Source organism: Saccopteryx bilineata, chromosome 1 (genome assembly GCF_036850765.1).
Source record: "Saccopteryx bilineata isolate mSacBil1 chromosome 1, mSacBil1_pri_phased_curated, whole genome shotgun sequence".
NCBI lineage: Eukaryota > Metazoa > Chordata > Mammalia > Chiroptera > Emballonuridae > Saccopteryx > Saccopteryx bilineata.
The window spans coordinates 107,343,325-107,358,544 of record NC_089490.1 but is presented as its reverse complement, the minus strand read 5'-3'; the positions used below and the strand labels follow the sequence as shown (position 1 = coordinate 107,358,544).

The following is a 15,220-nucleotide window of genomic DNA, read 5'->3' as shown; positions in this document are numbered from 1 at the left end:
AGGAAGAAGCTATCTTATTTCTTAGTCTAAAGTTTAGGACAGAGAAAACAAAGCAAATGAAACTGCTGCCAGTTGTCCTCTTGCCCCATCGTCTGCATATGTGCACAAAGAAGGTAGGAAAATAAGGACTGTAAAACCGAAATCTGCTGAAGGCTCAAAGTTGTAAGCACTGGAGTGTCATCATACGTCACCTCGCCTGATAACATCATTCCACAGAGAGGCATCTGCCCAAGGTAGCACCTGCCCAAGGTGGCACCACCGGGTACCCCAAAGGTCTGAAGTCCTGTCCTTGTCCCCATATTATGGTGGATGCTCAAATTGATGCCCTTCCCAAACAGGATCCTTCTGCCCTCTTAATCACCAAATGGATGAGAAAACAAAAAATAAGATCTCAGTCTGGCTTATTTCAGTAGAATTGTTGGAATATCCACTGGTTCTATTAATAAATCTGTTTCCTGATGTCATCTGTCAACCCCATGAAAGGCCATGGTAAATTGTCCTTTTAAACACAAAATATAATACCAGTGGGAAGGTGAAGGTGGCAAATAATATAAACAGTAATATTTATTGGGTTCTAATGCCCACCTCATGCCCATCTCATGCTGTTTTCTTTATTTTTTAAAAAAGATTTTATTTATTGATTTTACATAAGGGGGTAGTAAGAACCATCAAGTCATAGTTGCTTCACTCTAGTTGTTCATTGATTGCTTGACATATGTGCCTTGACCAGGCAAGCCCAGGGTTTTGAACCTGCGACCTCAGCATTCCAGGTTGATGCTCTATCCACTGTGCTACCACAGGCCAGGCCTCATGCTGTTTCTAGTTTTGTTTTTTGCATTAACTCAATTGGTATTCAACAAAAACCCTTTGAACTAGGTACTGTTAATATCCCCATTTTAAAGATGAGGAAACTGAGAAAACAAAGAGAAAGTTGCCCAAGATGCACAGCTTAAAAATTGTAGAGCCAGGCTTGACCAGGCCGTGGCACAGTGGATAGAGCGTCAGACTGAGATGTGGAGGACCCAGGTTTGAGACCCCGAGGTTGCCAGCTTGAGCACGGGCTCATCTGGTTTGAGCAAGGTTCACTACCTTGAGCCCAAGGTCGCTAGCTTGAGCAAGGGATTACTCAGTCTGCTGTACCCCCCCTCCCCCCGCAAGGCACATATGAGAAATCAATCAATGGACAACTAAGGAACTGCAATGAAGAATTGATGTTTTTCATCTCTCTCCCTTCCTGTCTGTCTGTCCCTCTCTTTGATTCTCTCTCTCTGCCACACAAAAAATATATAATTTAAAAAAAAATTGTAGAGTCAGGATCTGAACTCCGTGGTTTTGATTCTAGAACCTATGCTCTTAACTACTATTCTTACTGTTTTTCTAGCTACTCAGCAGGGAGAAAAACACAGCTTTCTGTTTTGATCTGTGAATAAATTTTCATTTTTATTTTAGCAAGCTATTTCATATTCAAATAGCCTGAATGCTCCCAAGAAGTATGGTGGCCAGAGGTCAGCTGAATGCTGTAAATTGTGTTTATTACCCACAGACTAGAAGTGTCATGAAGATGAGACCATTCCTGTCTTGTCCCAGCACATCCTCAAGTATTCAAATGGCTGTTATAATCTCCAGTCTTGCTTTTTATATGCAAATATGGCTTAGTATAAACTGTATGCATTAGTGAGGGCCATACTTGCTGCTGTAACAAAAACACCCTATAATTTTGGGGGCTTAACACAATACAAGTTTATATTTCACTCACGTACCAGTGCAATGTCCTGGTCAGATGGTGGCTTCATTCCTTAAGGTGAGGCAGGGACCCAGGCATCTTTTATCTAGCAGGTCCAACATCTACTGGGGCTTTGGAATCCTCTGCGTCCAGGGAGGCAAAGTGGAGAAGGCACAACCAATTTTTTAACATCCTGGCCTGGAAGTAATGACCATCCCTTTGTTCATATTTCATTAGAGAGAATTAGTCACATGGCCATGCTTGGATGCAAGGGAGGATGGGAAATAAAGCCCCAGCTGAGCAGCTGTCCATCAGCTCCCCTGTAAAAGGAGAAGCATGAATTTTTGGTGGGTAGCTAGCAATCTTCTGCCACAGTGAAGGATAAGCATCTTCTTAGGTTGCTCTTTAATACAAGATGTCTACCAGACAACATGCTTAAATTAGACATGTCACAATCTTATGTAACTTTTCAAAACTTTGTCTAGAAAAAAATAGAAGACTAGTGTCAATCAAAGCACAGGCATTCACTGATGTGAACTGGGATGTCAGGCATCTTGGAATATGGGTCTGAGCAGAACTTTAAAAGTCACGAATTTGGGTTCAAATCCTGATTCAGGCAATTACTCGCAGCTGGAACACAAGCAACTTGACTTCTTTGAGACTCAGTGTTCTTAACAGCCAAACAGGGATCATAACACCCAAATGGCAATTTTATGATGATTAGAAGTAATACATACCAAGGTCATGGAAGACAGTAGATAGTAGATAAATGGTAACTAGTATTACTATGTTTTCTGAACAAAGATTTCTTAAGAAAGGAAAGATACCTTCTTTCTGGCCCTGGCTGGTTAGCTCAGCGGTAGAGCGTTGGCCTGGTGTGTGAATGTCCTGGGTTTGATTCCAGGTCAGGGCACACAGGAGAAGTGACCATCTGCTTCTCTATCCCTCCCCCTCTCCCTTCTCTCTTTCTCTCTTCTCCTCCTGTAGCTATGGCTTGGCTAGAGCAAGTTGGCCCTGGGCACTGAGGATGGTTCCATGGCCTTACCTCAGGTACTAAAATAGCTTGGTTGCCAAGCAATGGAGCAATGGCCCCAAATGAACAGAGCATCGCCCCATAGGGGGCTAGCCGGGTGGATCCGGGTTGGAGCATATGTGGAAGTCTGTCTTTCTGCTTCTCTGCTTTTCACTTAAGAAAAAAAAGAAAGAGAAAAGATACTTTCTTTCTTTTAAATTTTTTTTGGAAATAGAAAGTGTAATAAAGAACAAGTAATGAGCCTATGTAAATATAAGTTGTGGGACCATGTGGATGTTATGCTTCCAACTTCAGATGTTCCAAACTGTCCTCTATCCAGAATGAAGCCAGAAATCACAGTCTAAACAAGTAGTATGATTGAACTGCTTGTAATTGCAATTCTAGTAGGAGCCATGAAAATAAAAAATAAATGTATTAACAGCCATGATTTATTGAGTGTATATATTATATTCCTTAATCATCACACTAACCCCATGGTACATATTTTTGTTACCACTGCCAGTACCACCTATATTATTACCATCACCATTTTGCAGATGAGAGAACTGAGGCACAGAGAGGGAAAAGAATTGCCCAAGACTGCCAATTACTAGTGGTGGAACAGGACTTTGAACCCAGGCAGTCTGACTCCAGAATGCAAACTCTATCTAAAAACCAGGAGTGTGGGATCTTTTTGGAGGAAAAGCTTTATCTATGGAAAACACTTGAATACAATGCATGATAACATTGTGCTGAAGTGTGGTTCAAATTATAAATGCTATAGGAATTCAGTCTGGAGAGGAACACCCAGTGCTTGGACAGGACTGTGTGCCAGGCATTGTATTGGGTGTTTCCATCCTTCCCATTTAAGGAGAGGCAGCACAGCATCTGTGGAAGAGGAAGAGTACAAGGTTTGGGACTGGACAGGTAGAGTTTAAATCCAGGCACTATTTACAGCCTCTATAATCTCAGGCAAATTACTTAACCTTTCTGGTATGGTTTCCTCAATTGAAAATAGGGATTGGCCCTGGCCAGTTGGCTCAGTGGTAGAGCATCGGCCTGGTGTGCAGGAGCCCGGGTTCGATTCCTGGCCAGGGCACACAGGAGAAGCGCCCATCTGCTTCTCCACCCCTCCCCCTCTCCTTCCTCTTAGTCTCTCTCTTCCCCTCCCAAGCCAAGGCTCCATTGGAGCAAAGTTGGCCCCAGGGGCTGAGGATGGCTCTGTGGCCTCTGTCTCAGGTGCTAGAATGGCTCTGGTTGCAACAGAGTGATGCCCCAGATGGGCAGAGCATCGCCCCCTGGTGGGCGTGCCGGGTGGATCCCGGTCGGGTGCATGCGGGAGTCTGTCTGCCTCCCTGTTGCCAACTTCAGAAAAATACAGAAAAAAAAAAAAAAAGAAAATAGGGATTATAACCACTGTAAAGGGTTTACTGTCCTAAAATGGCACCAGCCTATGGTAGGTGCTATTCACTCAACAAATTCTGATAAAGTCCCAGGCACTTGTGGGCAATAACATCAGCCAGAATAAGCAGTTATGCTGCTGTAACAAACAACTCCTCTGAATCTCACTCACATTACTTTTCCAATGCAGGTTAGCTGGGACTACTCTGCCATCTTTATAGAAACCCAGCCTGGCTGGGGGAGGCTCAATCTTTGTACTTCCAGGGTTGTCAAGAGAGAATTGTCAAGACTGTACTTTCAGAATTGCCAAGACCTGGGGATTTCCCCATTGGATCTTAACAGTTTCTACTTAAAAGCAATGCTCTCATCCCATCGCCCTAAGCAAGGCATATGGCCACATCTAATTTCAAGAGGTTGGGGTAGTGGACTCCTACCACATCCTTGGGAAGGAAAAGAACCAGAAAATACCTGGTGAACAGTTTTAATTACATAACTGTTTACCTGTAAAACAGATTCGTAATCCATATTTTAAGAAGAGGAAAGTGAAGCTCTGAGAGGTTAAGTCATTTGTTTGACCAGGGTCACACAGCCTATTCACTGGGGAGCCAGGCTCAGCCTTTATGTTACTCACTCTCTTTATTTTACATGCACAATGTCTGCAGACTTTGTATCAATGCAGAATACAGTTTCAGGATGGGGGGTAGGGAGGTACTGCAAGTGTGGAGGACAGAATAGGAATTGAATAAACATGGCTTTTGTATTTGTATTATGCAATAACTAGTATGCTCCTGGGGAAGGCAGGAAGGGTCAAAGGGGTTAATTTGAAGCCTCAGTAGAGGGGAAGTGTGGACAGATAAGACCAAGCACTGGACTGTGGCAGAGGGGCAGGCATGGAGGACAGGATGACTGCTGTGTGTTAGGCCATTACTCTGACAGCAGGGAGGGGGTTTATGGAGAGGACATGCCATTGCAGGAGTCCAGGGTAAGGTGATAGGGGGAGACAGGAGTGTAGACAGCAGGAATGCAGAAGGGATGAACCTGAGAGCTGCAGAGGAAGGCTGAGCCAGCTTGCTGGTGAAAAAGTGAAGAACCACCAGGCGATCTGCAACGCACCAGACGTTCTTCATACCTTACTCTTCCCATCCCCGTCTGCTATACCGCACCATTTATAAAAAAAATTCCCTAAGGCCTCTTTTTCTCTTTCCTTATTCTTTGTTTTTTCTTGCCTCTTCAAGGTGGGGTGGAGGAGGCAGCGTTGCTGCAGTCGGAGGCCCTCCCAGCCTGACCCTCAGCTTTGGGGGTACTGTCGCAGTTACCATCTCCAGGATGGTACTTTCAGTTAAAGTGTAAGTCAAGGCCCAAAGGGCCAAGAGGCCTGCAAGTTGCCTCCTGCTGAGCAGGCCCTGGGCTCGGTTCCATCAGAGGTCCCTGGCTTTCCCACCTCCGAAGGCACTCTTGGCGGACAGGGTAGGCGCCCAGCTCTGTCCTGGAGCCTCTAGCGCTCCAGCTCTTCCACGTCCCTAAGCCTCTTCTCCCAGGCGGCTGACCCGGCCGTAGTCTTAGATGGTGACGTAGAACCGGCAGTCCGGCAGCGGGCCCTAGGTTCAACCTCCGAGCCTCCCATTCTCCTTTCTTTGGGGAGAGCGCAGGGCCGGGTCGACGCACCCATTTGGGGTTCTCTGGAGCGCGCAGCTGCCCAGGCGGGCCTGCGGGACGGGAGGGGTGCGCATGCGGCGCGAGGGGGGCCGTGACTCATTGCCTGTAACCCAACACCCGCTCTGCTTCCCCTCCCCCAACCTCTCCCCCAGCTCCGGCTTGGCGGCCACGGCGACACCTAAAAGAATGAAGGGGCGCCCGAGCCCGTGGCGCCCCCGGCCGGATCGCGAGCGGGCCCAGGCGGCCCCCGGCTCGGAGCGCTCTCAGTTGCCTGGATCCCGGGCTCGGCGAGCAGCCGCCGCCGCCCGGGCGCGAGAAAGAAGGGAGGCCGAGCGGCCGGAGCAGGAGACGGCAACGGCGGCGGCGGCGGCGGCGGCGGCGGAGGGTCCGCGGTAGCTGCGGCGGGCAAGCCCGGGGAGGGGGCGCCCGGGCTTGGAAACCCTCGGTCCCCATCTCGGCCGAGTGAGGACAAAGCTCCCTTGCCACTACTGCGGCCTACGTCGCGCGGCCCTTACACCGCGCGGCACAAAGGGCAAGTCACGACAGGCACCCAGCCCCCTCCCAGCTCAGGGTAGCCCCGGGCCCTGGGAGGCTGCAGTGAGGTGGGGGAAGCCCCGGCCGTCCCGCCTCTCGCTCCCCCTCCCCCGGGACCGGCGAGCGCGCCGCCCCGCCCCCGTCCCGTCTGCCCGTCCTACCGGGGAGGGGTCGGGGGGCGCGGCGCCCACATAACACTCCCTGTCCTGCGCTCGGAGCCACCCCTCTCCCCTCCCTCTTGCAAACACCACCGCCGCCACCTCGCCGACGCTCCGCAGCTCGCAGCGGCCGGTGGGCGGTGCGCGAACCGTGGGCGCCGGGGGCGCCAGATGTGTAGTCCCAGCTGCTGCCGCCAGTGACCCAGCCGCAGCCCTAGAGGGATCCCGCTGTCTCCCCAATGCTGCGGGGTCGACCTTGAGCGCATTCTGACTTCCCTGGGCAGGGACCCCGACACCCAGAGCGCTGTGCCGGGTCTGCCCTTTCCATCACTCTCTCCCTGAGTTTGGACATGGAGGGGGCCGCTGCGCCCACGGCCCGGGACGGTCCCGACTTGGGGCCGGGGACGCCGAGCTCTCTCCCGGAGGCGGTGGCGGGGGCGACTGCAGCCACCGCAGCAGTGGTCGCGGAGCCCAAGAAACCGCACGGGGTGAAGCGTCATCACCACAAGCACAACTTAAAGCACCGCTATGAGCTGCAGGAGACCCTAGGGAAAGGCACCTACGGCAAAGTCAAGAGGGCCACCGAGAGGTTTTCGGGCCGTGTGGTGAGTGGGGGAAATCCGGGGACGCGGCTGGTACCGAGGGGGATGGGGGTCTTGGACGCTGAGGCTCTGTCGTATGAGAGGGTCTTCCTGGGAGCCCCCAGACAGATTCCACTCTCATCCCAACTCCCCGTGACTCAGGCATATTTTTCTGAAACACTTGTTACATCCTGTCCGCGCATATTTTTTTTTTTTTTTATCCTAGCAGCAAAGTAGTATTTATGATTTGCAAACAGTTTGCAACGTTGGGACCATCAGGGTCTCCCCTCGCGAGCACTCGTGCAGATCATGCCCTGGAATGCCTTATTGCTCTAATTTCAAACCAGACCCACGTCCTCAGTTCAGACCTGGTCCCCCAAGTCCCGTGTCCTGCAGATGAATGCGACCCCTCCACTCATACTCCCTGTCACCCTGATGTTGCTGTCGCTGCAAAGGAGGAAGAACTCCTGCCTGTTTTGCAGAGAGAAGGTTAGGTAGCAAAAGTAAAGGCTGCTGCAGGCATGAGGGTTGTGACAGTTTGGCCTGACTTCAGGGAGGACTGAAATGCCCAGAGCATGAATAGCCACACAGATGCTGAGTTGCAGCAGACTCAATTACATTTCAGGTCCTGGCTGCAGGGCCACTAAATTGCTTTAAGGGGTCTGGCCTAGTTGCCCCATTCTTTGTGACCGCTGAAACCCTGTCAGGGTCCCAGCACCATTTGTATAACCCTAAAGAGTGCATTGGGGTCTAGATTGTCACCTACTTGGTTTATTATCATTTTCCTTTCTGTAGAACGGGCCCTTGAAATTCACACTGCTTGTGACTAGAGACTTGGATTCAAAGTGATTTACTATTACAGAAAGATTTTGTGAGGTGTGTGGCAGAAAATGAACAGGTTCTTTGATTTGAGGCCTATTGAATAATATTTTAATCGATTTAGTGCCAAAGTCAGGAACTAATTTTGGGACTCCTTGTGTGCACTATTGGGGGTGTTTTGTGGGCCAGGGTTGCTTATGAACTTAACAAATGACCAAAGAAGAGGGAGGATGAATCGTTGAATGAATTTGTAGGTTGATGTTAGTATTTTCCTTTTGCATATGTGCAGGGACAAGTCTGTAAAAAAAAGAAAAAGAAAGGACATCAATCAAAGTTTAGCTCCTCAATTCTTGTATTTGGGTACCTGGATAACTCTCTCATTATAAGCTTCACTATTGGGTTGATACAACTTTATTCTATAGCTTTAGAAAAAGCAACTTTATCCTATAGCTTTAAAAAAACTCTGTTGTAGGTTAATTGGAATTTGAAATATTCTACAGTACGTATTTAAGCTTTCTCCAGTAAACATTCTATAGCAAGCAAGCAAGTAGTTGAGAATTCACTCTGTGCAGGTGCCATTTTTGAAGGCTGAAAATTTTAGAGGAGGTGGTGGTAAAGATGTGCTTTGAGGAACACACTTCCAGGTTTGTGGGAGAAGAGGCTGAGAAATGTGCACTTCATTCATGCTTGTCTTCTGAAGTGATATTCCCCAGGCTGGATTTTGAATAAGCAAAAACTAAGCTTAGCTCCTTGCTCGTGTTGTCTTAATAGCTGTTGAAGAATCGCGCTGAGAAGTTGGAAAGTGGAATAATGAAAAACAGACGCTGTTGGATCGGCAGGTTGAGGATGTGAGTTTGTGAGGGGTTGAGTGGTAAAGGGTGTGTCTGCCGGATCTGTGAGGCGACACAGAAGCCTGAATGCTGGAGAGCTGCTTCAAAGTGAAAGAATGAAACCTTGTGTTATGGTAGTCACCTTTATGAGCTTCAGTGGAGCTTCCTGTCAGACGTTCTGTCTCTCTGTCTGATCCACAGAGTAGAGTGAAAGGGACTGCATCAGAAGAGGGGAGCCTGCCCTTCTCTTTCGGTGGGTGTCTCCCTTTATTTGCAGAAACTGAACATTCCGGCGGGATTTAGTCGAATGCCCACTAGGGGGCACCCTGAGAACAGAAGAGGCTCATTTTTCAGCGGCAAGCCATCATTCGTCTTGCTGTTATTGTCCAGCCCTAGTTCAGTTTCCATTGTACAATTTATTTCAGCTCAATCTCATGTTTTACTCAAAAATTAATGGAAAGATTTTGAATCTGGTAGCAGATCAAGACCCAGAAATTGGCAGTCCCCAAACTGCCCTCTACTGGGTAGGTAAGCTTACCATGTTAGTAAAATCATCTGGTGAAAACCTTGCATTAAATAGATGGGAAAACTACTGGGTGAGATTGGGTGAAGGGAAGACTTCCTTGGCCTTGAGTCCTCCCCCTGCTGAGCACAGTGCTCACAGATGGTATAAGAACTTAAATGAGAAACAGGAATTGTCAGGTAGAAAATTCCCTGTGCCTGGCTGAACAGAAAATAAAACAAACATAAAAAGAAATTGGTCAGCAAGTTGCTCTTGCCATACAGTGCTTGATGACTCAGAATCTGTTAAGAGCAGCAAGAAATTTTCATTTAAACTGGAAGTTTTATTCTGGTTCCAGGAAGTACTAAACAGCCTCAACTTGCCTTGAAGGAACAATTGGGAATTGAAGAGCACAGTTTCGATTCTGCTCTTTTGGTTTTCAGGGAGAATTATGCAGTGATGCTTTATTGTCATTTGTAGCCACACTTTTCAGAGCACTTCTCAAGAGGTTCAGTGGCTTTAAGCTGCTTTGCCAGGCGAGGGATGCTGGCTGCAGGAGATGCTATGAAATCAGCACCTCTGTGACAGAGAAGTGCTTAAAATCAAGAATGTTGTGGCTTTTAATTACATGTCTGGAGGGCCTTCTGCATCAAACAAAATACCACACAGAGGCATCTTCTGTGTTCTGTGAAAGGCAGTTCCAAAAAGAGTTGCAGAATCAGGAAGTTGGAATCGGCTGGTCCAGCCCTCTGCATGGTCCAGGCATCCTCCCCTCTTCCATCCCAAATGTGGTCTTGCGGCCACTGCTTGAGCACATCCACGAGACAGAGGCTCAAAGTGGCTTCTTCCAGAGATTAACAAGCCCAATCATGAGGCACTCTTTCAGGAGAGCGAAAAGCCTTGTACAAACTATATAGCTTTTTGAAATCGCAGCTTCCTCATCTATAAAATGGGCAACTAATGGTACCAAATTCATACACTTATGAGAATTGAGTAAAATTATCAACTGAAAGCCTCAAATAGAAAATTAGCCAATTTTAATTATTTCTTTTAGCAGATTTTGTTTCTCATCTTACTTGGGCTTTCATTTACATATATTTTTTTCATTTAGATTTTAAGACCATCAGAAAGGCATGATGCTTTGGACAGTTAGCCTTGTATTGTTCAGAGAAAGGTAGAAGAAATAATCAACTTATCTTGTTAATTAGGGAATGTTATGGGCCCTGGCCAGTGGCTTAGTGGATTGAGTGTTGGCTTGGTGTATGGACATCCCAGGCTTGATTCCCGGTCGGGCACACAGGAGAAACGACCACATGCTTCTCCCCATCCCCCTTCCCATTCTCTCCCTCTTCCCGTCCTGCAGCCAGTGGCTCAATGAATTTGAGTGTTGCCCCAGTACTGAGGATAGCTTGGTTGGTGGTTGGTCTGAACACGTCAGCCTCAGGTGCTAAAAATAGCTTGGTTGGTTCAAGTGTCAGCCCAAGATGGGGTTGCCAGGTGGATCCTGATTAGGGCGCATGCAGCAGTCTGCCTTACTCTCTTCTCTCCTCTCACCTAAAAAATAAAATAAAATAAAAAAGGAATGCTAGGGCAGTGTGCCCATAGGAAGCCAAGGCATCCAGATTCCAATAGGCTCTGAATTTAGGCTTTATTTATTGCATAACTCTTGTTTTGCTTCAATTTTGGGCAGGGCTGTCGAATGGACCACTGTGTCATAACACGGCTTGCATTTTCTTTGAGCCAAACTCCCTGGACCTTCAGGCTCCACACAGTATTGATAAAAATACCAAAACCAAAAACAACATTTTGGGGAGAGGTGTCATGTGATCACCTCATCGCCAAAGGCCAAATTCAGTTTTCCCTGTGCAGCAGGTTATCTGTTGTACTTGATGTTATGTAAGCAGGAGGGAAGGTCTGTGGGAGAGGTCTGGCATGGGCGTGACAGGTCCTGTAAGCAGAGTGTGCCCCAGGTCCCAGAGCCCTAGCTTGAGTGACAGCCACCCTCACTTGGCACAGCTACTGATTTGACACAAAATGAGTGTTTTAAGCATTGGCCTCGTTATTCACAGCCTGGTGCTGGAAACCTGCAGATCAGAGGACGAACTGCAGGTTGGCCTGCTGGGCCAGGGCATGTGTGGCTGTCGCATGCACGGTGTTGGAGGTGCCATGTTACAGCTAAGACCCAATGCGTCTTGGAGCGAGGGACCTCGGTAAACATGTGGTCCAAACTTCTCATCCTGGAGGGGGGAAAAGTAAGGCATAGAAGCGTCAAATAACTCTTCTGAGGTTGCATGCACATCTCGTAAGTGACTGAGCTGGGTCTGAAAAACCTGAATCTGGTTTGGTATTTTTCCATCACTCATTTAATAAATCTTTCCTAGAGCAAGACATGATCCTCACTCTTAAAGAGTTTATAATCTTGTAGCAAAAATGTAATGTACTTACAAATATTGAATGAATTCTGCTCAGTTCAACAAAGATTTATTACCATCTGCCGTATGCTTCTCACCATGTTAGACATAGACAGAGAACCTACTATCTGGCAGAAGAGACAGAATTAAGCAGTTGCTAGGCCATGGATTCTTCTATATAGGACTCAGTTCTTTCAGGTGATCTTTAAGTTGGGAAGGGAGTCACTGAAGCTGAGTTCATTATATTAATTCAATCCTGGACAGGACCCCCTCCCCCTTTGTGGTAGCCCTGCTGGCATTATTACAGCCAGCTGATATTTTGGAGAGCCTGGGGTGTCTGCTTTACAGACATTTCCTCTGATCCTCTCAACAATGCTAAGATGTATGTGTTCTACTTAAACCCATTTAAGCGATAGGAAAAGTGATGCTTTAGGGAGGTTTAGTAACTTGCCCAGCAGCATACAGCTAGACTGTATCAAACAAGTCTACCTGTTTTGAAACCCATTGCCGCTAGATAAATGGAGAGCGTTAGTTTTGTTGTCCAGCTAGTCACGTCTGGACTTTGGCATGGTGCTCCGTTCATGGTGTGAGAAGACCAGTGACAGGGAGATTCTTTTCCTAGGGAATTTCTTGTTGTTGTTCAGCAGGGAATATAGAGAAGGGGACATGGATTACTGGCCAGGATTAGGGACAGCAAGTGCTGTGGATGATGACCTTTGAATTTTAGAAGACTGAGATATGGGGCGTTTCAGCTAGAGGGCAGATTCTAGGGTGAGCTGGCCAGACTGCTTGCAGTGCGAGTGCGTGCTGGGACCTGGTGGGAGGCGAGATGGGTAAAATAGGCTGAGAGTGATAGTAATATAAAATAATAATAAGAAGAACAGCAGCTAATACTTCTTGAATGATTATAACATGCAGGCACATTTAAACTAATTTAACCCTCTTAACAATTCTGTAATGATCTTGTTTTCCAGATGAAGAAACTGAGTCACAGAGCAGTTCAGTAGCCTATCCAAGGTCACAGGCAGCTGCAGAATCAGGGTTTGGACCCAGGCAGCATGAATGCAGAGACCTTGACCATCTCCCCTCCTGTAGAGAGCTGGGTTGGGTTCTGCTCACAGGGGGCTCTGAGCCCGTCCGTCTGGTGGGCTGGCTTGGAGCAGGGAGGACCATCTGGAGGTTTTTGCAAGATTTGAGCTATGAGAGATAAAAATCAGAACATGTTGGGGAGAGGAGATATGTCTGCTTCTGGAGAACTATCTGCTTGTTGAGCCACAAGTATGTTTTAATGAATAAAGTCAGGGAGCTCTCCACCTGGACACACTCTTAGTTTTTTGTTCCTTAAGTATCCTCAGACTCTGGAAGCCCTAGGGGTCCTCGGAGATCAGCCCGTTTTTGCTTGCAGACAAATGCACCCACACCGCAGTGCAGGTCTTCATGGTATCATTTCCTCCTGGGAGGCAGAGGAGATAAGGGTTGAGTCAGGTATCTTGTCTGTTCTGTTGGTAAGCCCTGTCTAACTGTCTTGAACCTACTGTCAATGCCTTGCGTAGTGCCAAGTACATAGTAGGTCCTCCACAAAGGCTTGTAGAGTGGAATTGAAGTGAATACATTGAGCCAGGGACTATTTTAGGAGGTATAGAGGTTGTAGGTCATCATCTTTGACCTTAAGGAGCTTTTTGATTGGTTGGGAAGAAAAGACAATGGCTGGAAATGAATAGCAAGGTTTTATAGCAAAGTCTGAAAGGCCAGGCTGACCCTCTTCTGCACAAATTCCCTTTCTGTTGCATGAGCTCATGCAGTCGTGTGAGAAAGAGAGAGAGAGAAAGAGAGAGAGAGAGAGAGAGAGGGAGAGAGAGAGGGAAAGGGAGGGAGACATGTCTATCCAGGCTTGTTAGCTTCCTGGCCACGGCTTCCTGTCCTCAGTGGCTCTGGAGTCAGACAGCGTAAGTCTCATATGTCTTTCCCACATGAAAGTCCTGGAGCATCTGTAAGTTATGATTTGTGAAGTATCTGCTTTAAAGCAGAATGCATTTATCATTGTGCTGGCCCAGACGACACTGTGCAGTGCAGGAATGAGAAGATCCCAGGCCCCAGAAGAGGAGGGGCTGGGCCAGATGACCCACCCGTGAGTGGTGTCTGGCTGTATTGATAAAATTCTCTGGAAACAGCCCAGGAGCAGCCAGATGTTGACTTCACTGTGAAGCTCTTTGGTAAACTTTCAGCTGCATGTTAAACTGGGGCTGGGCACTTCCACTCTTAGGACAGCCCAGGAGGGATGAAAACTCATGTCCACGTGGAAATGTGCACACAAATGTTCACAGCAGCATTATTCAGAAAAGCCCCAAATTGAAAACAACCCAAATACCCATTAGCTGGGGAATGGATAAAACGTGGCAGGTTCATTTTCTGTATGAATGTTATTTATATCAGTGCCCTCATTTATTTATGGAATATTTCTGGACTATTACTCAAGAATAAAGTGAAACAAAATATTGATAGATGCTACAGCATGAATGAACCTTGGAAACAATTATGCTAAGTGAAAGAAGCCAGTCACAAAAGATCATATATAATTTATGACTCCATTCCTACGAACTATCCGAAGCAGGCAAATCCATAGAGACAGAAAGTGGGTTTGTGGTTGCTGAGGGCCAGGGTGTGTTGGAAGTAAGTGGTAGTGGCTGCTAACGAGTATGGGGTTTCTATTTAGGGATTAAAGTTTGAAAGTTGGTTGTGATGGTGACTGCACAAGTCTGACTATATTAAAGGCCCTGACTTGTACAGTTTAAATGGGGAATTGATCATATGTGAATTAGGTCTCAATAAGTCTGTTGTAAAAAGTAACTGTAGCTCAGGGAGGTGGTTTGGAAGTGAGAATGGGGTAGAAGCCTGTATCTATTCAGACCCCTGAGATGCCAACCCATGGGGCCACGAATTGCACATGCGTATTTTGTGTCAGAAGTGGAGAGCACCGTCCTGTGTGCTGTGGTCCAGTGAGAGAGCGCCCTGGAACCAGGCTGCCTGGGTCCACGATCCATCCCACCCCTTGATAGCTGTGTGATCTTGGGCTAGTCACTAGTCTCCTTCAAACCTGTTTTCTTGTCTGGGGCTCATAATAGTTCTTATTTTATGGACCATTGAGGGGATTTGAGTGCTGTAGCTAAGCCTTTAGTCTGGTGCCTGGCACAGAGTAGGCAGGCAGTGAATGCACCATGGCCATGGCTAATCTAACAGGCACATTGGTATGAATTAAAAAACAGCCTTTCTCTAGGTGGGTGGATTTGAAAAAGACTCCTTCTTTGGCCTGCAGCAGCTCCCCCAGACTATGGCTCTGTGTGAACAGTGTGGGCTGGATGCCTGTCACTTGCCCCTCCAAGGGGTGGCTTTCATCCTTGTTCTTATCAGCTTCCATGTGTCACTACTCTGCTGAAGATTCCTTATAATGGAGACGCAACATACTTTGGGGGTTGTTAGACTTTCTTTTCCTGTCTCTCTAGCAGTAAACCCAGTGCATTTAATGAGTGCTTACTAAAGTGCCTAGGGCTGTGGGACATTTCAGGGACTTTGACAAGACCTGCCATGGAGATGCT

At 47.4% G+C, this 15,220-nt stretch overlaps 1 protein-coding gene across 2 annotated transcripts in view; it reads left to right on the top strand.

Annotated features, from left to right (window-relative positions):
• The first annotated feature begins 5,354 nt into the window (after nt 1–5,354).
• NUAK1 (NUAK family kinase 1) overlaps nt 5,355–15,220 on the top strand; it is a 78,318-nt gene continuing 68,452 nt past the window's right edge. Inside the window, exons 1-2 of one of the 2 annotated variants that reach the window (XM_066263465.1) lie at nt 5,355–5,603; nt 5,945–7,089. In XM_066263465.1, the coding sequence (XP_066119562.1) occupies nt 6,835–7,089 (255 nt within the window). In that variant the 5' untranslated portion in view covers nt 5,355–5,603; nt 5,945–6,834. Of the gene's footprint in view, nt 7,090–15,220 lie in introns of both variants that reach the window. The other variant, XM_066263455.1, reaches the window with a different exon arrangement.